The following is a 26,930-nucleotide window of genomic DNA, read 5'->3' on the forward strand; positions in this document are numbered from 1 at the left end:
CTGTCCAAATCAGTCCATGAGTCTATCAGTTTCCCATCGCAGACAAGTCGGTGATCTCTCTGTCTTGTACCACCTATTTTCTGGTCTTGTCTTTCTGTGCTTTCTCCCCCCCTGCCATCCCCCCCCCCCCCCCCCCCAGGTGTCTGCAGGGCACACACGGTCAACTATCAACCCCATTCTGATGCAACTACCGAAATCCAAGATCACTGCTCACCTCCTCATTTGTTCCTCTTTTTCCCACCTGTGGAACCAACTTCCGCATCCTCATTCTTCGTTCCAGTTCTTCAAGCCAGCTGTTCACCGCCATCTCAGATCATCCCCCCATCCAATACCATGACCTTTTCTACCCTCGTTAACCCCCACCCCAATCCCCCCTCCTTCCAAATTTCCAGTTTTCCCTCCTGAGAGTTCCCTTCTGTATCCATCTTGTCCACCCCATGCATCCCCACTCCCACCGTTTATCCGCTGTTCCTTTTGCCCTGTTACCTGCTGATCCGTTCAGTGAAGGCCTACTAGTACTAGCTCTTCCATGAGCCTCGACGATGTATAAAAAATAAATAAAAGTACAGAACAGGTGGCACTGCATCAATTGCACTTTTCCAAGAGGGGTGGGTAATTTATTAAATCTCTGATCCATCAGGTTTGTAGGAAATTGCACAAAACCTTATACATGTACGATGCATCATAACTATAAGTATTGTACTGTGGATAACAACGACAGCGCAGAATAATGACCCTTGGTTGTGTCAAGATGGTCGATGCGAGGGGGGGGGGGGGGGGCAAGGGGGCGTGGTTACTTGGTACAGCATAATTAATTAAACGAGAACTTCCTTTCAGACACAGGGACAAGATTTCTAAAACAGCATTTTCCAACACAATCAGAAAGGAGGTCGACATTTTGGTTCGTCTCATTGTGTCTGCAGCAAAGAGACATTGTCGTTTAACCTTTAACTTTAACCGGTGTGGTGAAGATTTACCTTTAAAGGTCATGGCACGTGGGCAGTTGCCTTTTGATTAATGCGTCACGATTAAACACCACACCTGCCTGCTCTTTTCGAAAGACTCGGCGAGATATGAAATGCCCGCACGTGGGACAGCCGGCTTTTTCCCCACCGGCCCTTAAACGCGGTTCCTCGGTGGGATTCATACCCAGAATAAAGCACAACGGCTAAGAATGACTAAACGGTCGCATCGAATGTCCCGTCACTCGCTCAACCGTACCTGGGATGTTCACACCGTCCGCCGCTCACTTATTGTACCTTCCCCTGCCATTGCTCGTCACCCCGGCGGTGCCTCCGCCCACCTAGAGTACCTATGTAGGTACTCTACGCCCACCCGCGTCTCCGACTCTGCTCGTCTAGCTCGCGCTGCGGCGCCCCTCACCTGTCCGCGCGCACCCCGTGCCTGCGGCGCACGTGCTCGCGCAGCGAGCTCGTGCTGTTGTGGAACGTGAGCGCGGCCCCGCACACCCGGCATCGGACGCGACCCCCGACGGGAGCCGCGAAAAAGTCCCACACACGGGAACGCTTCTGCCGGTAAAACTGAGCCCGGCTCGCCATGACGAGCGGAGCAACCGGAGAAGAAATGAGACCAAGACGGAGGGGAGAGAGAGAGAGGGGGGAAAAAGAAGAATAAAAGAAAAAAAGAATCACGAATCGATCATTCTGCCGGCTAATCGATTCAGCCTCGTAATCGACTCACCGAGATAGCCGACTCGTCGATTCGGGGTGCGCGCGTTCGGCCTCAGATGTGCGAGCACCCGCGGTCGGTGCGCAGCGTGCCTCGAGGGCCGCGGCGACTCGCGAACCGCCCGGGGGGAGGCCTGGGAATCGCGAGCCCCGGGGCCTGCAGCCGCACGTGCCCGATCGGGCTCTCTGGCCGCGGCTTGTCGTGCTGGCTCGGTGACGCGCACGGAGCGGGGCCGAGCGAGCTCGACGAACGGTGCGGAGAGGTTAATCGATCGTGCACGGCCACGAGGAGCCCAGACGACGGGAGAAAGCGTGGGGAGAATGGCAAACGGACAAAGGAAGCCAGATGGACGGAATAATGACGGACAAATGTGTTTTTAACATCTCGGGCCCATTGTACTTCATTTTCGGCTCTGAAACACCGTGCGCAGAAGCTTTTAATATGGGAGGAAAGACAAAGCCTGACAGGCTCTAATATGCGGCTCATAAATGAACAATCGATTCCAAGTCACTCAGGTCTCCGGAGACCAGGACCGGGGAGCGGACACATTGTACTTAATGGTCAGTTTTGACGTCACAATTACCTCCATTGTCAACAACGTTGATGTATGTAGCTCGAACGTGCCTCAAACACAAAATACCACACTCGGCACTCCAGCCTCACTTTATGTTCGTGCTTTTAATTTGAGAAACGGATATATTACAGGTATACGGTTGAGACCAAAGGCCTCCACAAGGCCTTACCATGGACCACCACCCAAAAAGGGGGGAGTGCAATGGTTATGCATCGTCACACTTACATTCAACCTATGGGAGGGAAAGAGAGAGAGAGCAGATGTACAATAGATTGAGAGGATGGGTTGGGGGTGCGTTCCAAAATGTCTGCCATTTTGTGGACCAATTAAATAAATGACCCAAACTCTTCCTTCCTCCCAATCACCTGAGACTACCTCCTGCATGTCCACAGACTGCTCAACACAAGCTTTTTTTAAATTACAACAGAATTTAGGATAACTGCAACAATTTTATACAATTGAAAATTAATGCTAAGGACATGGACAATGGCCTTTACATATAATATATTACACAGGAAACGTACAGGCATCGGCTTCTCCATCTTGGTCGTCATCCTCCTGTTTGTGCTTGGAAGCCACAGCTTTCGTCGTCCTCCTCTTCTTCTTCCCACGCATTTCCCGGTTGACCATCGTGAGCTCTTCGCTGCGTTTTGAGATGAAATTATGCTGCGGAGAGACGGCATTTAGGGGTGGGATGAGAGTTTAAATGGATTGAGAACATATGAGGTGTATAAAAATAAAATACAACGAAAGGTCCTACTGTACAAGGAAGATGCTGATACAAAATACCCAAAAATAATGCCCCCCTCCAAAGAAAAGAAAAGAAAAAAAGGAAATAAATTTTATATAAGCTGTAAAGTTCAATGTTCAACTTCACTTTAGCAATCCTCCGATAAGCAAAAATGTCATCGCCATGAATTATCTACCACACAGCAGGTCCAAATATCATTCCCCGAGGAAGATGGTGCTGCCAAATAACCTTCTGTACAAATGAAATAGGTTGTTTGCCATTGCATTCCCAGCAGGGTCAAGATTTGCACCTGCAAGTAACAGATCCGACCCAGAACCTCGGCTAAGCAGTCCCCACAATCAGTCATGTCAAAAAGTAAATAAATTAACAAATTGTCAGCTTCAAAACCAATGTCGTCAGCTTCAAAATGGCATCAAAAACCAATGCAAGTGAGACGACGGGGACAGACAGGTCTTAATGGGTAACAAGCGTTACGCCTAGGTCCCCTGTCGGGGAAGTGATGCGAGTTGACAAAGTGGAAGACGCAGAAAACATGCTATGATATGATATTTCGCTGACAAGGTTCAGACATATATGGAGGCGGCCATCTTGGATTTTGACGTGGCGACCCAATTTTCAATAGCGTTCTTCCTTATGCCTAGATACACCCACACACCCGATTAGAAGTTGGTACTTCGCTTATTTTTCAAGATATTCCACTCACAAGGTTAAGACATACATGGCGGTGGCCATCTTGGATTTTGACGTAGCGACCCAATTTTCAATAGCGTTCTTCCTTATGCCTAGATACACCCACACACCCGATTTGAAGTTGGTACTTCGCTTATTTTTCAAGATATTCCACTGACAAAGTTCAGACATACATGGCGGCGGCCATCTTGGATTTTGACGTGGCGACAAAATTTTAAACACCCTTCTTCCTCATGCCTAGATACACCCACACACCAGATTAGAAGTTGGTACTTCGCTTATTTTTCAAGATATTCCACTCACAAGGTTCAGACATACATGGCATCAGACATACATGGCGGCGGCCATCTTGGATTTTGACGTGGGTTGCACCCGCACACCAAATTCTAATGCGGTCCTTAGCTTACGCACGCACGCACGCACGCACGCACGCATGGACGGACGGAGGGGAAAACCATAGTCCCCCTTTCGCTCCGCGGTGCGACGGGGGACAAAAAGTGAGGCGGTTATTGAATAACGGAAGAGGGCATCACCAGGATTAATGCAATAATTGTCAGAGAAAAAAGTATTTTCTAAATGTGGAAGCCTTGTTGCACAACCGGATCGCTCAGGTCCACGGAGACCCAACTTTACGCTTGAGCGAAGTCGAAGGGGCGCCATTGCAAATCCCCACGTTTCCCACCTAAAGCAAAGTTGAAAGATGGAAAAAAGGTTCTGCGGGAAATGTGACCCAAGATCAAATTTTAAGTTTTGTTATTTATTCCCGTTTTGACCACTGTGACCCCAGGTCTCCACCAATCGTTACATATTTCATGTGCCCCCCGATGCTGATTATATTTACAACGTTTCATTGTAAAAAGTTGTAAAATGTGCCCGTAATCACATTTTTCGGTATTCAACCTTTTCAGGCGGTGAGGCCACAGGATGCTGCTCTCACACCTTCTTGCCATGGTCATAACTACCAGGTTTGGTGAATTTCTGCACACCCGTTAAGGTCAATGCGAAACCATTGCTTAGCTTATCACTGATGCTTGGGTCATGCAAGGGCAGCAATTCAAGAAGTACAATTATTGGTACATTGTTCCAAATTTAACGTAATCCACAAACCCTTCTAGCAGAATAGTCTAGGCCCCCTGGCCCGAGCCGTCTTGCCCGTGTTGGAATCTTGTGTTTCGCAGGCAGGACTATACCGCCCGCACACTTTGAACTGGGTGTCCCATCTCCTGGACTTGATGGGCGTTAAAGATCCCATGTTGTCTTTTGCGAAGCGTTGGAAAATTATCGACAGCACCTTGAAAAAATTGCCCAAATGCCCAAATGAATTGGCCAAATGCCCATATCCCTGCCCCAATGCGCAGGGCACCACATCAGTGGCACAGCAGGCTCTCATTAAGGATGCAACTAGCGGGATGAATTCAGAATTGAAACCCAGTCCAAAATGCATTAGCCAACGACGACAACAACAACTGGAGAGGTTCCAGGGAACCTGAACTCAACTGGTCTATATGAATATGGTTAGAATATGCATAATAGAACCACAAACTATATAATTTATATGTGCTAAAAATATATGACAAAAATTGGTTTTCAATATGGCCGCCCTGCCACGCCCATTTTTGGGCGTGCAACGCCCAAATGCAAACCCTTACTAGTTTATGTCTTAAAGATGCTGCATAACAAGTTTCATCAAATTTCATCAATATTTGTGACTTTTAGAGCGTAGACGTCGAATTGTTTACAGACGACAGACAGACAGACAGACAGACGACGGACACTGGGTGTCGACAAAAACTCAGCTGGACATAGTCCAGTTGAGTTAACAAACAACATAGACCCTCAATTTATTTTGCTTTCCATGATTGTCCGTTCACACTCAGGAGTTCAGCGGTTCAAACCCCGACCGAGTCACAACAAAGACTGGAAAAATGGTACCTCCTGCAACCTCGCTTGGCGTTCAGCATTTGAAAAGGTTAAGAGTGCGGATATAATTGATTGGCATCTATGGGGAGGAGGAAGCTCCTCCTTAGGGAATGCCCTGCAGAGCACAGTGACAAAAAGGCGGCACCATTGTTGTGACGTCACCAGTACCAAGAGTGCTCTGAGCTCAGTGGCTGTGTTTATCTTGTATAACAGTCGTGTGTTGTTTGTGGTGTATTCATCCGTATGTTCATGTGTATGACGCGTGTGTGGCAGATCCACTTTGAGCCTTAGATCCTGTGAAAAAGATAAAGAGCACACTCAAAAACTCTTCCATATTGGTTGTTTTTAGCTTCGAAGGATGCGTGGCACACGTTCTCTGCTCCAATTGCATAGAAATCACAAAACAATTTCATTCTTACTCAAAAACACCACCTCAAGATGCTGATGCATTGTGCCAATTTACATGCGCATGGGATTGGAAAAGCATGCAGGGAACGACGAACGGGGGAAATGACCCATTCATTCCATTTCCGAATTATCGATTTCTCCTTGGGCAGTGTTATGCGTTTGCACCGATCGACAGACCTAAGCAGACCTGTACTCGAGGAATGCAACGAAAAAAAAGAAATCGAACATGCAATCTCAACGAAAGATGGTGTGTAATTAACAAATAAGCAACTCACTAAGCTCTTGCTCCTTCGGCTCAGAAGCTTGACATCATCACAATTCACAGTTGTGCGCTTTGCGTGCCTGGAAGCAGGAAGGAAAGAGGTATCCCTGGTACAAGGTACAGTTCAATATATAAAAAGGACATACATCCCATGGGCTGGATGCATTGAAAATATGTCGCCCAGAACCCCTTCACCTTCCACCCCCCCTATCTGAAAATAAAAATAAACGGTCTTTCACTGAAGGGTAGGCGAGCTGTTGTGGGCATCCTGTACAGATTGCAAATTCCTACCCGGATGTGCAGAGGCACTGCATCAGCAGAAGTCATGCCACCAGTGAAATCAAAATCAAATTAATGTGCAATGTAGTGCCCCAATTTCAACCTATGATGCATCCAAACTGATGCAGTGCCCCAATTTGATCAGTGAATTGCAGTGATGCAGTGCCCCAATTTGATCAGTGAATTGCAGTGATGCAGTGCCCCCAATTTCATCAGTGAATTGCAGTGATGCAGTGCCCCAATTTGATCAGTGAATTGCAGTGATGCAGTGCCCCCAATTTCATCAGTGAATTGCAGTAATGCAGTGCCCCCAATTTCATCAGTGAATTGCAGTGATGCAGTGCCCCAATTGGATCAGTGAATTGCAGTGATGCAGTGCCCCCAATTTCATCAGTGAATTGCAGTAATGCAGTGCCCCCAATTTCATCAGTGAATTGTAGTGATGGAGTGCCCCAATTTCATCAGTGAATTGCAGTGATGCAGTGCCCCAATTTCATCCGATGATGCATCCAAACTGATGCAGTGCCCCAATTTCATCCACAGCTTGATGAAGTACTGCTCTCCCCTCGGGGCAGGTCCTCCTGCCTCACAACTAGCTTGGCTTCACTCTGTAGAAACCAAAGATTTCAGAATCATTGGTATCTCCCATGATGAAGCTGATTCCGAGGGCCGTTCACTCTCTCACCGCAGGCAGGTTGGTGCTTCTGTCTTCTACAGACTCCTCTACGGCCTTGCTCCCCCTGCTCTGTCTGTGCTCTGTCCCCCAAATATTCCTACAGGTCGCACAAGATTTGCCAGCAACCCTCTTCTGGTGAAACTGCCTAAATCAAGACACACTGCTCACCTTCACTCTTTCATTCCTCTTTTCCCCCGCCTCTGGAACAAACTCCCACACGCTCTTCAATCCCTCTCCTCTCTCCAGGTCTTCAAAACATCTGTTCACCACCATCTCTTATCCCTAACCCCCATCCAAAATCTCTCATCTCTTATCCCTAAGCCCCATCCAAAACCTTGATCTTTTCTACCCCCGTTAATACACCCCAAATTCACCTCTTTCAATCTCCGAATACATTGCTGAAACTCCTAGTAGTGTCAATTTGTTTTATACCATGTACCCCTTCCTCCCCTCCCCCACACTCACCCTCACCCTCCCCCCACCCCCCGTAGCCCTCTGCCTTCCACAGATCTCCCAATCCAATATCCCTGTTCTCTACTGTTGTGCTTGTGTGCTTCCCTCTCTCTCCCCATCTTGTCTTCCTCTCCCTTTATTATGCTTTATGTGTCCGTTTATGTTTTTTGTGTTTTATGTGCTAATGTGTGTTTAATGTGCTAGCTCTTACACGAGCCTTGATCTTGTATACGTAAATAAATAAATAAATAAATGTACATTTCACTAATAACAACACTGCAAAAAAATTTATCCATCAATAATAATAAAAGAGGAGGTGTGTCTGTGTGCGTGTCAGTGTGTCTCCTTCATAACTCTAAAATCATGAAACCCAGTGGCCCTAAACTTTGCATGCATATGAAGGGATCTCCAAGGACGTGCATAAATGAAAACTGGGGATTTGGGTAAATTTACACACCCCTTTTGAAGATAACAAGCGTTACGCCTCGGTCCCCCGTCGGTGAAGTGATGTGAGTTGACAAAGTGGAAGACGCAGAAAACATGCTATGATATGATATTTCGCTCACAAGGTTCAGACATACATGGAGGCGGCCATCTTGGATTTTGACGTGGTGACCCAATTTCCAATAGCGTTCTTCCTTATACCTAGATACACCCACACACCAGATTAGAAGTTGGTACTTCGCTTATGTTTCAAGATATTCCACTCACAAGGTTCAGACATACATGGCAGCGGCCATCTTGGATTTTGACGTGGCGACCCAATTTTCAATAGCGTTCTTCCTTTTGCCTAGATACACCCAAACACCAGATTAGAAGTTGGTACTTTGCTTATTTTTCCAAGATATTTCACTCACAAGGTTCAGACATATATATGGTGGCGGCCATCTTGGATTTTGACGTGGCGACCCAATTTACAATAGCGTTCTTCCTTATGCCGAGATACACCCACACACCAAAGTAGAAGTTGGTACTTCGCTTATTTTTCAAGATATTCATCTCAAGGTTCAGACATACATGGCGGCGGCCATCTTGGATTTTGACGTGGCGACCCAATTTTAAACAGCATTCTTCCTTGTGCCTAGATACAGCCACACAGCAGATTAGAAGTTGGTACTTCGCTTATTTGTCAAGATATTCATCTCACAAGGCTCAGACATACATGGTGGCGGCCATCTTGGATTTTGACGTGGCGACCCAATTTTAAACAGCGTTCTTGCTTTTGCCTAGATACACCCACACACCAGATTAGAAGTTGGTACTTCGCTTATTTTTCAAGATATTTCGCTCACAAGGCTCAGACATATATATGGTGGCGGCCATCTTGTATTTGACGTGGCGACCCAATTTTCAATAGCGTTCTTCCTTGTGCCTAGATACACCCACACACCAGATTATAAGTTGGTATTTCGCTTATTTTTCGAGATATTTCGCTCACAAGGTTCAGACATATATATGGTGGCGGCCATCTTGGATTTTGACGTGGCGACCCAATTTTCAATAGCATTCTTCCTTATGCCGAGATACACCCACACACCAAATTAGAAGTTGGTACTTCGCTTACGTTTAAAGATATTCATCTCACAAGGTTCAGACATACATGGCGGCGGCCATCTTGGATTTTGACGTGGGTTGCACCCACACACCAAATTCGAATGCGGTCCTTCGCTTACGCACGCCCGCACGCAAACACGCACGCCCGCACGGACGGACACATGGACGGAGGGGAAAACCATAGTCCCCCTTTCGCTCCGCTGTGCGATGGGGGACAACTAAAGGCTTACCTTCATGAAAAGCTTGTCCTTGGTCAGCCCAACTTCACGACATCATTTTGATTCGGCCTACTCAACAAAGCCTTGTCTTGGAAACACGATGTACTCTCATGGACTAATTAAAGTATACAAGCGTTACGCCTAGGTCCCCCGTCGGGGAAGTGATGTGAGTTGACAAAGTGGAAGACGCAGAAAACATGCTATGATATGATATTTCGCTCACAAGGTTCAGACATACATGGAGGCGGCCATCTTGGATTTTGACGTGGTGACCCAATTTTCAATAGCGTTCTTCCTTATGCCTAGATACACCCACACACCAGATTAGAAGTTGGTACTTCGCTTATTTTTCAAGATATTCCGCTCACAAGGTTCAGATATATATATGGTGGCGGCCATCTTGGATTTTGACGTGGTGACCCAATTTCCAATAGCGTTCTTCCTTATGCCGAGATACACCCACACACCAAATTAGAAGTTGGTACTTCACTTATTTTTCAAGATATTCCACTCACAAGGTACAGACATACATGGCGGCGGCCATCTTGGATTTTGACGTGATGACCCAATTTTAAACAGCGTTCGTCCTTGTGCCTAGATACAGCCACACACCCGATTAGAAGTTGGTACTTCGCTTATTTTTCGAGATATTTCGTTCACAAGGTTCAGACATACATGGCATCAGACATACATGGCGGCGGCCATCTTGGATTTTGACGTGGGTTGCACCCACACACCAAATTCGAATGCGGTCCTTCGCTTATGCACGCACGCAAACACGCACGCACACACGCACACACGCACGCACGCACGCACACACACACACACGGACGGAGGGGAAAGCCATAGTCCCCCTTTCGCTACGCTGTGCGACGGGGGACAATAATCTAAATATGGTTTTGGATTTGAGGATTGGATCTCGTGGGCTAAATAAGTGTCAGTATCTGGAAATGTTAAGAAATTACCAATGATTATAACTCAGGGTATAATAAGCGTATTTATTTGAGGAAGCCTGTACTCCAACCTTCTCCATATTCAGCGAAGCGACAGGTGGGATTTGCTTGTGTGTTCGTGACCTTACTCATCTGAGCTCCCATGGTTCATTGCGACAAAACTTTACAGGATCACATTAGTCATTTTCTCACAATTCATATTTCGAGTGCACCATCCCCCCCCCCCCCCCCCCCACTTCCTTGTCTCCCCCTCCCTTTATTATGTTATTTGTGTTAGTTCTTATATGAGCCTTGACTAAGTATACAAAAAAAATTCAAACTTCTTCCTTATAAACAGGTACTTACTTGGCAAACATCTCCACGTCTCGGGTGAAAAGTTCTGCAAAGCACGACACAGTAGGTTAAGTTTGATTGGGCAAAAAATTAAAAAAAAAACCTGAAATATTGTTAAGTACCAATTCCTGACTGACCCTTTAAAAAGTGTTGCCCTGTTATTGAGGATTTTTTATAGGCATATTGTATACTGTATTATATTTATATATGTGCGGGAGGGGGTATTTATAGGCATATTGATAAACTAGAACGGCACTTGGTAGAGAGCATACAGTATCTCCGCCAAGCTGAACAGTTTACAATTTGTATCCCACTGATGGGTCGGATCTAGATCAGGACCTGAACCAAAATTTAATCGGTTTGTTCCGTCACCAACCCAACTCATTCACCAAGTTTTGTCATAAATCATCCACAACTTTTTGAAATATCACGCTATATATAATTTTGGCCCAATCACTCAATGGTGAAATACCACTTTAACAACAAATAACAACAGGCATTTTAAGGCCATTTTCCCTGCTAGAGCGGGGGTTAGCCTTGCGGTCCCCATGACACTCTTCTCCATCTTGCCCTATTTTCTGCATCTCTCCTTGTTAACCCCCTTGCCCGTATTTCTTCTTCCACCACCTTTAGCCAAGTCTTTCTTGGTCTTCCCCATCCTCTACTTCCTTCTACATTCATTTTCATCACTCTTCTCAACCAGTCACTTTCATCCTTCCTCAACACATGACCAAACCATCTCAACCTGTTCCTCTTCACAGCATCCATCACAGGCTCTATTCCCATCATCTTTCGCAACTCATCATTTGTCGTCCCCTCTCTCAACGATACTCTGGACATCCACCGAACCATTCGCATTTCCAACCTTTCCAGCCTTTGTTGCTGCTCTACGTTCATTACCCATGTCTCGCTCCCATAAATCATAACACTTCTCACACATGCAGCTCACATGTTCGTCGACATGTGCCCGCAGTGAGTCAAGGGGCCACCAACAGGTCCTGTCAAGCATCAAGCTGCTGTCAGGGGGCCACAGCAATTATCCTACTGGTGCCATTAGTTGGGTGGATATGTGACAAAATATCAGAAAGATGTTCACCTCTGGCAGGAAGCATAAAAATTGGTATACACGGGTTTTAAGGTATGCTGAATTGAAATAGATGTGGAGACATTTGATAGGATCAACGTAACATTCTCAAAAATGAGGTTTGGGGGTGTTTTTGCATATTTTTTTGTTTTGGAGCCAAAAAGATCAAATCACTACCTGAGACGTATACTGAAGTAAACCCAGCTACATACCACAATGAGCACCCTCTGCCCTTGGAGCTAGAAAGCCCATTGATGCCAGGTGATGCTCTCCTAAGCTCAGATACTAATCAATGCATACATATTTTTGTGAATTAAAGAAGTCTTTCCATATCTGTCTGTTGTCAACTTTCTGAACAGAATACATACGTATATTACTGCCCACACATCTAACTTCCAAAAAGAGGAAAAAAGTATATGTCTTTTTGCAATTTTCGACTACCAGTAGCATAGCACATAACACATGTTCCCAGAGAAACACTGTCTATATTACTTATTTGGGACTGTTATTCCATTTAGCATGGATTGGAAGAAATATACATGCAGGTGTATTTTGAAATTTATTAAATTGTGGCACATTTAAAGAAATCAAAATTTTTCTCATTTCGCAGTGCAGTTGATGCCAGCAGTTATGGTTGAGAGTCCATGTTGAGTGAGATAACTAACACAATGTGATAAGTAATACACCATATTAGAGGTATTTATATACCCATTCCAGTAATGTATGCTGCTAAATGATCATTGAAGCCACAATAAGATGGCAGGCCAAGAACCAACTGTACCCTCCTACCGCGAATCGCGCGAAATTGGCAAAAAATGCATAAACACCCCGTCCCCCAAAACCTCATTTTTGAGAACGTTACGTTGATCCTATCAAATGTCTCCACATCTATTTCAATTCAGCATACCTTAAAACCCTTACATACCAATTTTTATGCTTCCTGCCAGAGGTGAACATCTTTTTCACATATCTGCCCAACTACCCGCTCTAGCAGGGAAAATGGCCTTAAAATGCATGTTGTTGTGTTGTTGTACATGTCTTATGTGTAGTTGTTGAAGTGAGATTGTCTAAGGGGGATAAGTGTTACAGGTAAGCATCTGCTCTTTTGTGCTTGTTCTGAATGATTTACTGTACTGTACATAAAGCCTGGTGTTGGCTTAGCGGTTAGGGTGCCGGCTTGGGATCCTAGGATCCTGGGTTCGAATCCCGGTCGATCGCTGAATTAACGCCAGGGGGGTTGACTCAGCCTGTCATCCTTCCGAGGTCGGCAAATTGAGTACCAGCTTGCTGGGATGAATGATCCCGGTGTGTACCCCGGTTTAGAATAGGTGCACCGTATCTCTGCGCATCGTAAGAGCGTGACCAAGGGTTGGCGTCAGGAAGGGCATCCGGCCATAAAAACATAGCCTCAAAAAGGGCACCATGATTGTCATGGGGCCCGCAAGGCTAACCCCTGCTCTAGCGGGGATAAATGGCCTTAAAACGATCATTCATTCATTCATTCATATACATATGGGCCTTTGAATTGCTGTGCTTGTAAATACGTGTTCCTTCATTTTGGTAAACAGTTTGGTTCCTTCCTGCTCATGTCGTCCCTTTCCATAGATTGGCTCGATTTAGTGTGCAAGATTAGAAAGCTGGGAAGTTCTGCCCCATTGGTTAGCTCGTACGTACTTTATCATTTCATTCAGCCATACGTAATAGATAAATAATAAAATACATGCGAACTGCGAAGGGTACGGTCCCCAATTGGAATCACCAAACCATCGGTAAGGTAATGCATCAATAAAGGAGCACGAACCCTGCTCAGTTTGGTGGTTTCAAATCGGCATCCGTGGTTGACTAGCAACCCGCAGGACCGCAGAGTTATCCGTGGCAGGTGGCCTCAGGTCCGGAGGTAATGATCTGTTTTAATATCTGTGGTTGTATACATGCACCATAGATTGGGAAAACAAAATTATACTGCATAAATTGCATCTTATTATTCTAATCTGCAGGAACACACTGCTGCCATTTTGTTCAGTTCGTGAAAGTTTCTGGGAGCGGCCATGACTTTCCTCTGCTACGTTCAAGTTGTAGTCTTAACAAACGTATTTCAGTTATAATATTGCAATTGGTCACTGGCTTTAACGCCAATGCAAATTTTTATTACAGACCCTCAGCATCAAAAAGCTACATATTGCGAACAGTTTCAAATGGAGCACCTCGATCTCCGCCATTAGAGCATCTAAATTTCATCAGATGTGGCAAAAAATGTGAATTGTTGCTTCCAGCTTTCCAACTCGATGACAGAAGACGCCATTTGCATTTTTGCCACCTCTATCCGTAACCCCGTATAAAACTCTGTGCGGGCACGGGCAACTTGCTAGTATTGACAATTTGTTGATCACGTCAGGCTACACAAAACTACACGTAGGCTACACAAAGATCACGTAGATCACGATGACGGAGGCATGTTGATCATGATCACGTTGATCAAGTAGGCTACACAAAGGGAACTGACTTGGAGGATATATGGATTAATATGACATGGTTAATTTGCACAGAATGTATAAAAGACAATTATATATTGGTCTGTGATGGTGCTTGTTATTAGCCAAGAAAAGATTGATGTACATTTTTCATGTAATCCTGTTCTTTGTTTGGGGTAGACGTGTACGTGAACAATCCAAGGGATGTGTGCATGTCCTGCCAAGTAACTTGTGGCATTATCTGCAGAGATAAGAGATTTGAGTTCAACGTCAAATTTGACTGCACTTTGTACTTCAGATTTGACACCTATAGCTTGTTAGTTACCTCTATCGCTGAAGGTGGATGGAGGTTATGTATTCACTCCCCCCCCCCCCCCCCCCCCATTTGTATGTCTGATGTCTGGTGAGCAGGATATCGCAAAATTTACGGATGGATTCAGACAAAATTTGGTGGACAGGTTGGGTGTATGACAAGGATGAATTGGTTCGATTTTGGTGAAGATCCAAATCCAGATACGAGAATTTTAAAGACATTCTTCTTCACCATTGAGAGTTGGGGCCAAAAACGACATGTGGCACGATATCTTAAAAAGTTGTGGACGAGTGATGAGAAAACTAGGTGAATGAGTTGGTTAGGTGAAAAGAACAAGCCGATTCGATTTTGGTTCAGGTCCGGATCCATATCCAGCCTGTCAATGGAATACAAAGCGTAAACTTTTCAGCCCGTGGTGGTATGTGCTCTACCGAGTGCCCTTTCTACTTTTAGAATGCATCGTCATGTGTGCTGTAACGTACATATGCATTTGAAGGATCCATGCAACTGGTGAATGGTACGAGTAAGATATTCAAAATGCCATGTGTCCCTGTCCAATCGATTTTGTTGGTGCATAATAAAATAAGGAATCCTGCAGATGACTATGTGTTGTTGGCATTGTGGAGAGGTCATAAATTGATTACACTGGCGAAAGAGGGAGATACAGACCACAATGGCAAAAGAGGGAGATACAGACCACACTGGCGAAAGAGGGAGATACAGACCACACTGGCGAAAGAGGGAGATACAGACCACAATGGCAAAAGAGGGAGATACAGACCACACTGGCGAAAGAGGGAGATACAGACCACAATGGCAAAAGAGTGAGATACAGACCACACTGGCGGAAGAGGGAGATACAGACCACACTGGCGAAAGAGGGAGATACAGACCACACTGGCGAAAGAGGGAGATACAGACCACACTGGCGAAAGAGGGAGATACAGACCACACTGGCGAAAGAGGGAGATGCAGACCACACTGGCGAAAGAGGGAGATACAGACCACACTGGCGAAAGAGGGAGATACAGACCACACTGGCGAAAGAGGGAGATACAGACCACACTGGCGAAAGAGGGAGATACAGACCACACTGGCGAAAGAGGGAGATACAGACCACACTGGCGAAAGAGGGAGATACAGACCACACTGGCGAAAGAGGGAGATACAGACCACAATGGCAAAAGAGGGAGATACAGACCACACTGGCGAAAGGTTGTCTCGGCGATTGCAGCAACAGCTTGCTTGCTGAACGAGACGTGCTCATCATTGGCCACTTTCTCACACAGTTTCCCCACAGTGAAATGCATCGCTGCACGCAGTCTCTGCAAATCAAAGCAAAACCTCAAACTCCATTAACTAATCGCAAAACTAGACACAATAATAATGAGAGCAAGAAGAAGAAGTAGAGGAGGAAGAAGAAGAAGGAACCTGCGTACACTGGTCAAAACACTACAAGCAATGGAAGCAAAAATGAAAAACCTCCTACTCCAAGTGTGTTTCTTTAGCCAGCGGCTTGCTGTCCCTCTCCAAACCAGTCGTTCTGTATCTACCGCTTTCTTAGCCAATCGGCAAGAGGAGCAAGCGATTAAGAGAGGTGCTTCCTTATGTTAGCAAAAATGGTCGCCATTGTCCGATTCAAAACGATACAACCAATGAAATGTTCAGAAGCATAGCCCTGTTGTGTATACTCAATCTATACTATAATTAGAACGGCACTCTACCTCTACGACATCGCGATGTCGACCGATATGCCTCACCCAGATCACATCACCAGCAAAGGTATCCACTGGGCAGCATTCCGATGACTGGTGTTTGTCCGATTGAGCACGGTAGGCAACTCACGACTCACCGCTGCCACCGTGCCTCGTAGCTGCAGAGTCTTGGGTGGAGACGGTCCAGCCTCCGTCTCGGTTAACACGACAGACCTGCTGCTGCAGAGGAAGAGTCATCATTCTAGGCAAGGTGAGCAACTGCCTTGGAAGCGGCCACTGCTGACTGGACCCTCGATTCGCCTCAGCAACCCTTCTTCGCATCACGCCCTCTTCCTGGAGAGCGAGAGTTCGGTCCACTCCTTCCATCGTACGTCTGCGACCCTTCTCCCGCTGGGCCTCCAACAACATGCGGTCCTCCTCGATTTTCATGAGGGACATCACATCACGGTGTGCCATATCAAGCAGATTATCGAGGCTTTCCTGGAACATCTGCTGGTTCGACAGGTTCTTTGCTGACATGCGGTTAATGAGCTTCTTTAGCCCCTGCCATTCTGCATGAAGCTTCCTGATATGCTCCACCACTCCACCACCTTCTCCCAGATAGGAAGCAGCACCTCGGTTGCCTTGGTAATGCTGTCCTTCAGGCTCATTTGGTCACGATCATGGTAATGGAACAGCACCCTCCGGACTTCTCCACGAGATGGAAGTTTGGAAGCCATTGGAAGCCACATATATCCAAAATGCCATTGTCTCTCTGTCTGTCTGCCTTTGTTCTTTACTAGGGCGTGCCCGCACGTACGTGCTTGCCCGTACGTGCGTGCAAAAAAACATGCGTGCAAACAACAACAACAAAAAAAAACTTTGAAACCACGTGGCAGTAACGACCACAGAACCCCCCCCTCTATTTACATGAAATGGTTTGGTCCATTCGCAAAGCCAAAGCGAACGGCTTGCGAGTACGGTAGAACCCCCCCCCCCCCCCTCTATTTACATGAAATGGTTTGGTCCATTCGCAAAGCCAAAGCGAACGGCTTGCGAGTACGGTGACCATACCTTGGGAACCACTTGTCCGATTAATTTCAAACCTTGAAAAGGCACATCCTCGGGTCCCCAGCAATATACCTGGCAAGTTTCAAGTATATCGGACCGGTAGTTGTCGAGAAACAGCGGTCACAGACAAACACACACACACACACACACACAGACACACACACATACACACAGAGATTACTGGAATTATAGATAGATGCACAGCCACATCTTTTAAGTTACAAACTCCAAAGCCTGGTGTACAAATACAACTATGTGGGGCCGGGGGCCTCAGGTGGAGGTGTGGAGGGCCAGGTGGGGGTGTAAATTCTCTATACTAGGGCGTGCCCGTACTATATATATATCTAAAATTATATCCCCCACCTCTATTTACATGAAATGGTTTGGTCCATTCGAAAAGCCAAAGCGAACGGCTTGCGAGTACGGTGACTATCCCCCCCCTCTATTTACATGAAATGGTTTGGTCCATTCGCAAAGCCAAAGCGAACGGCTTGCGAGTACGGTGACTACCCCCCCCCCCCCCCCTCTATTTACATGAAATGGTTTGGTCCATTCGCAAAGCCAAAGCGAACGGCTTGCGAGTACGGTGACCATACCTTGGGAACCACTTGTCCGATTAATTTCAAACCTTGAAAAGGCACATCCTCGGGTCCCCAGCAATATACCTGGCAAGTTTCAAGTATATCGGACCGGTAGTTGTCGAGAAACAGCGGTCGCATACAAACAGACACACACACAGAGATTACTGGAATTATAGATAGACTAGGACGTGCCCGTACGTGGCGTACCCGTAACCGTACCGTACCCGGTACCGTACCCGTACCCGTAATGAATATGTACAAAATATAAATATGTATGTACTACAATCGATCGTACCTTACAACAATCAACACAGATTGCAACGTCAAATAAATGAATACGCTCTCAAATGTGCCGTCCAAGGCAGTGTCTGCTCGCCACGTTCAGCATCAGTTCAGCGTCACTATGACTATCCGTAAGTCCGGAAGTGACGTCCTCATTTGACTGTCCGGAAGGTCGCATATCGCAGGAAAGCGAAAGAATCGCAAATTAGTTTTAATTAGTTTTAAAACATCGTTTAACGCCAACATAGCGCCAACATAGTTTGCCGACGGGAAATAAATGAATACGCTCTCAAATGTGCCATCCGAGGCAGAGTCTGTTCGCCACGTTCGGCACACGTGATAGCTCGCTGCTCTCTGATTGGTTGAATCGTTTTTTGGACATAGCTCGGTAACTACTTCTGCGATTAATTTAAAACCTTGAAAAGGCACATCCTCGGGTCCCCAGCAATATACCTGGTAAGTTTCAAGTATATCGGACCCGTGGATGTCGAGAAACAGCGGTCACAGACAAACAAACACACACACACACACACACACACACACACACACACACACATACACACACACACACACACACACACACACACACACACACACACACACACACACACACACACACACACACACACAGACACAGACACATACACACACACACAGAGATTGCTGGAATTATAGATAGATAAATGTGTACCATGCAGCACCATCTAATGGTGGTGGCAGAGGGTATTACTATTTCCTTTATTACCTGGGCAGCGCTGAGGTTAAAGCACTCGTCACAAGGGTAAACTTCCTCTCCCCTCCCTCACCCTCTCGGGTACTTCAGCTCGTATAATATATAACGGTAAACACACTAGACCGAGAACGGTAATGACACAAATAGCACAATAACCAATCCATAGTGCATATTACATACCAGTAAAGACAGTGAATACATGTGACAAATGAGGGGGCGACCTTACTTTTGTTATTTTGATAAAATTTGTCAAGTGAGAAATCTCTTCCTTTGTTGACAATGTGGTCTAACAGAATGTGCATGTGTGATCAAACTGCTGGCACCAAAAGGAGACCCTTCTAGACCCCTAACCTCTTAGACTGAGACCATTAAGGTCTTTAGACCCCTTTACTTATTATTATTTGCAGATTACATATTGGAAGCCAACAACGATAACAAACGATCGTGGCCCTACCAAATATGGTCATTGTATGGACGTGTTCTAGTCACTATTTGTATGCAAGTCAGTTTAAACTGACTTCAACCAAAATAACGAATAATAACCTTTCTTACAATGTTTAATACTAAGGGTAACTTAGAAAGCTTGCTTCTAATTGGTGGAGAAAATCCGATGACAAAAAAACATTTTTGGGCTACTAACGAGTAAATCTAGCACTTTATGGGTTAAACACACAACACACAAACATCAAAATAATCTTGAAATACACAGATAATACTATTTTTTCAATAAGTAATGTGCAAACTCTACCCACACAGAGGTACCCTGCGAGTATTATTGAAACGTGCATTGGATACTTTTATTACTTTTAATCCTCCTCCCACACCTTCCTCCCCCCCCCCTAAATAATTGGAGCAAATTGTCAATACTCCACCCATCCCGCCCCCCCCCCCCCCCCCCCACGAAAAATGCACAGTGGTAGGATCCAAAGACAAAGCTCCTCTTCTGATTCCCCATTTCTTATATTTCCTTCCCTCTTCCTCGTACTCTGTACCCGCTGCGAACACAATTAATTAATTTGGGAAGGTGTCACAAGACGATCGAGTAAAACTGAAAACGACGTCTGGACAGCAATGCTCGAGTACCACAGCATCGTTTCCGTCGATACCGCAATGTTGTTAAGCAGTGCAGAGTTGGCTCGAGTACCACAATCGTATTGTTGCCATGGAGACCGCCATGTTGTTAAGCAGTGCTGAGTTGGCTCGAGTACCACAGATAGCATTGTTGCCATGGATACGATACCCTATGTTAAGCAGTGCCGAGTTGCCTAGAGCACCACAAATAGCATTGTTTCCATGGAGACCGCCATGTTGCGAAGCAGTGCCAAGTTGGCTGGAGTACCACAATAGCATTGTTGCCATGGAGACCGCCATGTTGTTAAGCAGTGCCGAGTTGTCTGGAGCACCACAGATAGCATTGTTGCCATTGAGACCACCATGTTGAGCAGTGCCGAGTTGTCTAGAGCACCACAATAGCATCGTTGCCATGGATACCCTATGTTAAGCAGTGCTGAGTTGTCCAGAGCACCACAGATAGCATTGTTTCTATGGAGACCGCCATGTTGCGAAGCAGTGCCGAGTTTGCTCGAGTACAACGATAGCATTGTTGCCATGGAGACCGCCATGTTAAGCAGTGCTGAGTTGTCTAGAGCACCACAGATAGCATTGTTTCCATGGAGACCGCCATGTTGCGAAGCAGTGCCGAGTTGGCTCGAGTACCACGATATCATTGTTGCCATGGAGACCGCCATGTTGTTAGGCAGTGCCGAGTTTTCTCGAGTACAACGATAGCATTGTTTCCATGGAGACCGCTATGTTAAGCAGTGCTGAGTTGTCCAGAGCATCACAGATAGCATTGTTTCTATGGAGACCGCCATGTTGCGAAGCAGTGCCGAGTTGGCTCGAGTACCACAATATCATTGTTGCCATGGATACCCCATGTTAAGCAGTGCTGAGTTGTCCAGAGCACCACAGATAGCATTGTTTCCATGGAGACTGCCATGTTGCGAAGCAGTGCGGAGTTGTCTAGAGCACCACAATAGCATCGTTTCCATGGAGACTGCCATGTTGCGAAGCAGTGCCGAGTTGGCTCGAGTACCACGATAGCATTGTTGCCATGGATACCCCATGTTAAGCAGTGCTGAGTTGTCCAGAGCACCACAGATAGCATTGTTTCTATGGAGACCGCCATGTTGCGAAGCAGTGCCGAGTTGGCTCGAGTACCACAATATCATTGTTGCCATGGAGATCGCCATGTTGTTAGGCAGTGCCGAGTTTGCTCGAGTACAACGATAGCATTGTTGCCATGGAGACCGCCATGTTAAGCAGTGCCGAGTTGTCTAGAGCACCATGATAGCATTGTTTCCATGGAGACTGCCATGTTGCGAAGCAGTGCGGAGTTGTCTAGAGCACCACGATAGCATTGTTTCCATGGAGACCGCCATGTTGCGAAGCAGTGCTGAGTTGGCTCGAGTACCACGATAGCATTGTTTCCATGGAGACTGCCATGTTGTTAAGCAGTGCGGAGTTGTCTAGAGCACCACAGATAGCATTGCTTCCATGGAGACTGCCATGTTGCGAAGCAGTGCCGAGTTGGCTCGAGTACCACAGATAGCATTGTTTCCATGGAGACTGCCATGTTGCGAAGCAGTGCGGAGTTGTCTAGAGCACCACGATAGCATTGTTTCCATGGAGACTGCCATGTTGCGAAGCAGTGCCGAGTTGGCTCGAGTACCACAGATAGCATTGTTTCCATAGAGACTGCCATGTTGCGAAGCAGTGCGGAGTTGTCTAGAGCACCATGATAGCATTGTTTCCATGGAGACCACCATGTTGCGAAGCAGCGCCGAGTTGGCTCGAGTACCACGATACCATTGTTTCCATGGAGACCGCCATGTTGTTAAGCAGTGCGGAGTTGTCTCGAGCACCACGATAGCATTGTTTCCATGGATACCCTATGTTGCTAAGCAGTGTAGAGCACTCCGTTCGGTTGCATGGATAGCTTGAGCGCTTTGTATCTATCAAGCAAGCCGCTTCACACTGAACACACCCCTAATTGTGTAAAAGTATAGGCGCCCGCGGAACGAACTACGTAACTTCCGGTTGGTGCACCCTTCGACAACAGTCACGTGATTGGATACGTTGAAAACAAACCACAAAAGGGCACGTGTTACAGCCGGAAATTATGGAAACGGTGTAGGTTATTTGATCATAACTCGCTTAATTCTTGTCTAATCTTTAAAATTTTAACTTTCCGACAAGCTCGAAGTAATTCTCTTTCTAACAATATAAAGTTTTATGAAAAATAATACGAAATGTTTCTATAGCCGCCCACAGAACTACGTAACTTCCGGTTAGTGCGCCCTTCGCGACAAGTCACGTGATTGGATACGTTGAAAACAAACCACAAAAAGGGCACGTGTTACACGGAGGTATATAATAAACTGGAGAGCCAATGACGGCTGTCGGCTGAAGCTAGCGGAAGTTGCTTGGCGGCCATATTGGGAAGCCGATTGTGTCTGCGTCCGTGTTTGATCTCACAATCAGCTGATCTCACAATTTCTGATTCATTTTGGATGCTTACCGACTGTAAGGAGTCTTATTTGTGAACGTGCTGTTTCAAAATGCCACAGTGTGTTGCATTTGACTGCACAAATACCTCAGGGAAGGCCTCCACATGCACATTTCACAAGTAAGTGACAAACCGCTATCGCGGGTGTTCTGCTTTTTCAGTTTTTGGCGTGGTCACGGTGGTGGGGCTAGGTAATTAAGTTTCAATGTAGTTTCAATGAAGTTTGAACACTGTGTTTGAATTTGATGATGTTAGACCACGCGCAGGGTGTGCAATACGACACAGATCTCAAATACAACTGTATTGTGTATTCACTAGGGCTATGTGAGTATGTCAGACTGATGTCTGATTGACTCATTCATTGATTCAGATTGAAGTATCGAGATTGACTCGTCAGCTCGTGATCATTGTCAAGTGATTTAATTTGTGATGAGCTTCACTTAATTGTCCAGTCTACTACTGTCAGGGTTTCCATGCCCTCCTGTGTCACTCGTGAGCAGAAAGAGCAAATGGGGGTTACTTGTGGAAGGTACGAAAGTCCGACACATGGCAAACATTAGCAGATGAAGTTGTATTTAACTATACATATGAAACTCAAAATATTATTTTGATATGGAGTCGTTTTGACTCGGATGTTTTGACTGCCCTCTGAGGTTTTGACCCGCAACCACATTTTGTGACCACAATGTATTTTGTTTCAAGGTTTCCAAAGGATAAGGACTTGTGCTCTCGATGGACATCTGCCCTGAGAAGGGAGTCCTTCTACCCCACCCCAGGCACCACAGTTCTGTGCAGTGATCACTTCAATGAGAGTGACTTCGACAGGACTGGTCAAACCGTCCGACTGAAGCCGAAGTCCGTCCCCAGCTGTTTCAACTTCCCAGCACATTTAAAGAAGGTAAACTATGCTATGTTGGTATTCCACCTATGTTATGATAGTAACCCATCACATGCCATGTCTGCTGCTTCATATGCAGCTCCTAAGACATAGTTTTATGGAGAACAACTCAGTTGCTTTTTAAAAGATTTAGAGCTGAGCCGAATCCCATTTTGTACACTTTCTTGGCATTTCCCCCCCCGAAGCTTTGTTGTAATAATATTTAACAAAATGTTTAGTCTTTGAAACAATGTTACAATACGTCCAACGCAGTCACATCTATTTCTAATTAGAACCCCAATCTAATGAACGAAGCTTCTAAGCATTCGGCTCAGCCCTAAAAACAACTTAATGAGTATTAATGGTTCACCTTTTCTTTTCTTTCCAAATAGGTTACAGCTTTGAGGAAAGCGCCAGTGGCCAGGTCTGTCATCCAAGAAGATACACCAGAACCTCAAGCCACTACTCAAGATCCTGAACCTGAGGTGGGACCCTCATTTCAGACCACAGATCACTCCTACTCCGTCACAAGTCCACTGGTATTGAAGCACAAGCTCGATGAAGCAGTCCACAAGCTGGACAACTTTCGAAAAAAATTAAAAGTGAGTCAGCAACACAACAGAAGGTTAGCCAGAAAAGTGGAGTCCCTGAATACCATCGTGGAAGACCTGAGGGAGAATGGGATGGTCACCGACAATTGTATTGAAATGCTCAACACAACATTCTCTGGTGTGTCAAAAGCTATTGTGAGCAGAATGCTGAAGAACAAAGGCAGCGGCAAACGCTCGAGAGATGAATACGATCCAGTCATCAAAGCTTTCGCACTCACTCTTCAATTTTATTCTGCTAAAGGATACGACTATGTTCGAGAGACATTCGACTTGGCACTGCCAAGTCCATCCACAATCCGGAAATGGTACAGCGCAATTGATGGTTCACCTGGTTTTAGTGCAGTTGTATTCCAAGCACTAGAGAGCCGGTTTAAAGCAGAGAAGGAGACTGGCAAGAGAACACTGTGTAGCCTGATGTTAGACGAGATGGCCATCATGAAGGCAATTGACTTTTTAGGGGACAAGGTATTGGGGTACGTCGACATCGGAAACGGAGTCCAAGATGACAGTGCTCCCCAGGCCAGCAACGCACTGGTTTTCATGCTGGTTGCACTGAATGACAGTTGGAAAGTGCCTGTAGCATACTTTATGATAAATGGATTGTCGGGGAAGGAACAGGCGAATTTGGTGACACAATGTCTACTAAAATTGCATGATATCGGTGCAGAGGTGGTTTCCTTAACTTGCGATGGACCGTCCGCTCATTTGACAATGTTACGTGAGCTAGGTGCCGACATCACGCCGCAGAATGTGAAACCAACATTTCCCCACCCAGCAAATCCCGAAAAGAAAATTTGTGTTGTACTCGATGCATGTCACATGCTTAAACTTGCAAGAAACTGTCTTGGATCCATGAAAATGATGGAGGATGGCAACAAAAAAGTCATCGCGTGGAAATACATCCAGGCACTCTTTGATCTGCAGAAGAGGGAAGGCTTGCGTCTGGGAAATAAGCTCTCCCGGAAACACATCGAGTGGAAGAGCAATGTCATGAAGGTGGACACAGCTGCTCAGACATTGAGCACTAGTGTGGCAGATGCAATTCGGTTTTGCAGGGACACTTTGCAACTATCAGAATTTCAGGGCAGTGAGGCTACCTGCCAATACATTGAAACATTGGACAAACTGTTTGACATTCTAAATTCTCGCAATCCATTGGCACGAAACTACAAGGCACCACTCATGACATCACGAGAAGGACTTTTCCTGCCATTCCTGGATACTGCCTACAGTTACTTGTCCAACATCAAAAACATGAATGGTCAAGTTATGACCAATACGCGTTTGAAAACCCCCTTCATTGGTTTCATGATCTGCATAGAGAGTGTCAAAATTTTGTATTTCACATATGTCAAACCTGCCTCATCTCCCCTGCGATACCTGCTCACGTACAAAATGAGCCAAGACCACATTGAACTTTTCTTTGGAGCGGTCCGCATTGCATGTGGAAGTGGGAATAACCCAACGGCCCGGCAGTTTGTTGCCGCATATAAGCGCCTCTTGATGCGACATGACATCAAGTCTGCAAGTGGGAACTGTTCTGCACAGGACTCAACCAGAATCCTGAATGCGGCTTCCTTCAAGTGGGTGTAACATGTCAGGATTCTTATTCCTACTAGTGGGTGATTGGGTCATGAGAAGAACGATAAAGAACACAGAGCGGTAATTTTGGGCACTTTTTTTTCAAACAAGCTCTAAACCATTGGATTCCCCAGGAAAAATGCGTCTAGAACCAACTTCAAACTTAATGAACACCATTTCCTTAAAGAACGGGATTCTGAGCCAGAATATCAGTTCAAATATTAGTATTCTATATTAATTAAATAGTCGGCGGTCCTAAAATTCGCTCCAGCTGCATCATCAGTGCGCCACGCCTTTGCTTTGACAGGCTTACGATCGGCTTCCCAATATGGCCGCCAGACTATTTCCGGTGGCTTCACGGCGGCTAATGCTGCGAGGTGGCCAATTGGCTCTCCATATTATATACCTCCGTGACGTGTTACAGCTTACTTCCGGTAGTCTCGCCCTCACCTGTAGACTAAAGACAATGTGGAGCACAACGCTGTGTATAACACCGCAATGAACGCTTTTCCACTGCCATGGAGGTTAGTAACATTAATGGAAAATAAAAACAAACCGCAAATGTCATTGGAAAAGAAGCAGAAAGAGCAACACGAAGACTTTCATGAAAAGGAGTTCGGTTAAAACCCTCACAGAACGAGCACTCGGCAACGAAAATCCAGGCCTTGCTTGGGCCGACATCCCAAGCGCGATCAGTTGCGCGGAAAGAACGAAATACGGAGCGATTATAAAGACAACTTAATTATTAAGGTTAAATGAAACAAGGCTTGCTGTGCCATTCCCAAACCTGCTTTGTAAACTGTTCCTCTTCATCATCTGACGAAATCACAACATCCATCTAGGGAGGGTTTCCCGCCAAAATCACCGACACGACACGTGAACGCTCAAACTTGCGGTTGTTGTTTTAAGATCTTCATTCCGAAGGAGAACATAGACCCGGAACCCAATTAATATTGATTTTAGCAGATCCGTATATACTGTATATTGTCCTCTGATTAAATGTACTGTATATCATACCAAGTACAACATGAAAGTCATTCAACCTGCTTTTTGTCAAAATATTACGTTTTTATTTTAACATTTGCATTGCGTATGCGGAATGTCAGTGCAAGTGAGTTTACGTTTGATGACGTATGCGGCACGCCTGCAATGATCTCTATTCTAATTGGATAAGGTACCCTACGGTTATTGGACTGGCGGTCCTGTAGCCACCGGAAGCGCCCCATCCGCCATGTTGCTGCTCCCACATCACAGAAAATCCCGTTTGCGTCAATATAAATGATTCAACATGCATATTTCCTATG

At 45.8% G+C, this 26,930-nt stretch overlaps 1 protein-coding gene across 3 annotated transcripts; it reads right to left on the reverse strand.

Annotated features, from left to right (window-relative positions):
• Positions 1-2,348: 2,348 nt before the first annotated feature.
• Positions 2,349-26,632, reverse strand: CENPS (centromere protein S). 3 transcript variants are annotated; one of them, XM_078780628.1, is made up of 6 exons: positions 26,414-26,632; positions 15,830-15,953; positions 10,773-10,806; positions 6,308-6,374; positions 2,788-2,929; positions 2,349-2,495 (listed from the first exon to the last, which is right to left on the reverse strand). In XM_078780628.1, exons 1-6 carry the CDS (start codon positions 26,462-26,464, stop codon positions 2,491-2,493), a joined length of 423 nt encoding a protein of 140 aa, XP_078636754.1. In that variant the 5' UTR covers positions 26,465-26,632; the 3' UTR covers positions 2,349-2,490. The 3 variants fall into 3 exon arrangements, with proteins under 3 accessions (XP_078636754.1, XP_067960000.1, XP_067960001.1); XM_068103899.2 differs by lacking the exon at positions 2,349-2,495 and having other exon boundaries at positions 2,637-2,929; XM_068103900.2 differs by lacking the exons at positions 2,349-2,495; positions 26,414-26,632 and adding an exon at positions 26,260-26,312 and having other exon boundaries at positions 2,637-2,929.
• Between the last annotated feature and the right edge of the window lie 298 nt (positions 26,633-26,930).

This window comes from Myxine glutinosa, chromosome 6, assembly GCF_964187855.1.
Source record: "Myxine glutinosa chromosome 6, kmMyxGlut1.1, whole genome shotgun sequence".
NCBI lineage: Eukaryota > Metazoa > Chordata > Myxini > Myxiniformes > Myxinidae > Myxine > Myxine glutinosa.

Excerpts from the sequence above, each read along its gene's own strand:
- CENPS (XM_068103899.2), bottom strand. The coding sequence starts at position 26,464 with ATGGATGTTGTGATTTCGTCAGATGATGAAGAGGAACAGTTTACAAAG. Across the intron at positions 10,807-15,829 it reads GACAACCTTTCGCCAGTGTG|AACTTTTCACCCGAGACGTG; the intron begins GTCTGTATCTCC and ends CGTGCTTTGCAG. Across the intron at positions 6,375-10,772 it reads GACGTGGAGATGTTTGCCAA|GCACGCAAAGCGCACAACTG; the intron begins GTAAGTACCTGT and ends TCCTGCTTCCAG.